Here is a 1,698-nt window from a genome sequence, read left to right as displayed (position 1 = left end):
TCTGCAATAGTCCTTGAAGACATGCTGAAACATAAGAGAGAAGAGATGCCCAAGACTCTGACTGAGATGTACACACACCTTGTGGTGTTTTATACCAGACAGAAGAATGAAAAGTATCTTGGGAAAGAAGAGACAGGTCCACACTGGAATAAAGAGAGCATTCTGTCACTGGGGAAACTGGCTTTTCAACAGCTTGTGAAAGGCAATCTGATTTTCTATGAAGAAGACCTGAAAGAGGCTGGCATTGATGTCAATGAAGCCTCAGTGTACTCAGGATTGTGCACACAGCTCTTTAAMGAGGAATGTGGGCTGTACCAGGACAAGGTGTACTGCTTCGTGCATCTGAGCATTCAGGAGTTTCTGGCTGCTGTATATGTGCTCCTCTCATTCATCAACAACAATGCGAATCTAATGGTCAAACTGCAATCAACGAGCAGTAACTTTTCTTCGCTATTCAGAGACCAGCTTGAAGTTGCTTTCTACAAGAGTGCTGTGATAAAGCCTTACAAAGTGAGACAGGAAACCTGGACCTTTTCCTCCGCTTCCTTCTGGGCCTCTCACTGGAGTCCAATCAGAAGCTCTTACGAGGCCTACTGACAAAAACAAGAAGCAGCTCACAGAGCCATGAAGAAACAGTCAAGTACATCAAGGAGAAGATCAGGGAGAATCACTCTCCAGAGATGTGCATCAATCTGTTCCACTGTCTGAATGAACTGAATGACCATTCTCTAGTGGAGGAGATCCAAAGCTACCTGAGCTCAGGAAGTCTCTCTAGAGCCAACCTGTCACCTGCACAGTGGTCAGCTCTGGTCTTTGTGTTGCTGACTTCAGAGAAGGAGGTGGATGTGTTTGACCTGAAGAAATACTCCAGATCAGAGGAAGGTCTTCTGAGGCTGTTGCCAGTGATCAAAGCCTCCATAGCTGCTCTGTGAGTCCATAAAATGACATTTAAGTACTAGTTATCAGGAAGATTATTCAGTTTAGAGAACAATATGTATTATTGAACATCATATTGAATCAATACATCGATGTTCGCATTAGTATAACAATATGACCATACAATTGTAGGAGATGGAAGATGAATCTATATCTTGTTTTAAAGATTAAACCAAAAGCATTCACCGTTAACCTTCTACACTACTGAAGTTAAATTAACAGTGTGTTTGTGAAATCCCTTTGTTAGGCTGTCAGGCTGTGGAGTCAAAGAGAAAGGCTGTGCTTCTCTGGCCTCAGCTCTGAAGTCAAACCCCTCACACCTGAGAGAGCTGGATCTGAGTAACAATGATCTGAAGGATTCAGGAGTGATGCAGCTCTCTGCTGGACTGGGGAATCCACACTGTAAACTGGAGACTCTGAGGTCAGTATTCCTGTAGTTCGTCAACAAGTGATAACTGTTCACCAGATCCACAACCAGGCACACATAGTCCACACCATATGTGTTTGGACAGTGAAGCTTACAGTTTTAAATGTTGCGGTATCGTCCAGCATTTTGGATTTGAGATAGAATGTTTCATATTATGCGACAGTGGAGAATGTCACCTTTTATTTCAGTGTTCATACATACCTGTTTTACTGTTTAGAAATTAAAGCACTTTATGTATCTAGTTCTCCCATTTGAATAATTCCTAATGATTTGGATTAATTCACTATTATATTAAAGTTATCATAAGTTTAGTTTTTGGTCTCATATTCCTTGCC

The 1,698-nt window shown here is 41.8% G+C and overlaps 1 protein-coding gene across 1 annotated transcript; it reads left to right on the top strand.

Moving 5' to 3' along the window:
- Positions 1 to 6: 6 nt before the first annotated feature.
- On the top strand, positions 7 to 1,629 carry LOC139027388 (ribonuclease inhibitor-like). The gene is made up of 2 exons (XM_070442500.1): positions 7 to 928; positions 1,184 to 1,629. Exons 1-2 carry the CDS (start codon positions 681 to 683, stop codon positions 1,371 to 1,373), a joined length of 438 nt encoding a protein of 145 aa, XP_070298601.1. The 5' UTR covers positions 7 to 680; the 3' UTR covers positions 1,374 to 1,629.
- The last annotated feature ends 69 nt before the right edge of the window (positions 1,630 to 1,698 follow it).

The sequence above is a fragment of the Salvelinus sp. IW2-2015 genome, unplaced genomic scaffold, assembly GCF_002910315.2.
Source record: "Salvelinus sp. IW2-2015 unplaced genomic scaffold, ASM291031v2 Un_scaffold13315, whole genome shotgun sequence".
Classification (NCBI taxonomy): domain Eukaryota; kingdom Metazoa; phylum Chordata; class Actinopteri; order Salmoniformes; family Salmonidae; genus Salvelinus; species Salvelinus sp. IW2-2015.
The sequence above is the reverse complement of the archived record's forward strand: the minus strand, read 5'-3'. Positions and strand labels throughout refer to the sequence as shown.

Excerpts from the sequence above, each read along its gene's own strand:
- LOC139027388 (XM_070442500.1), top strand. The coding sequence starts at position 681 with ATGTGCATCAATCTGTTCCACTGTCTGAATGAACTGAATGACCATTCT. Across the intron at positions 929-1,183 it reads AAAGCCTCCATAGCTGCTCT|GCTGTCAGGCTGTGGAGTCA; the intron begins GTGAGTCCATAA and ends TCCCTTTGTTAG.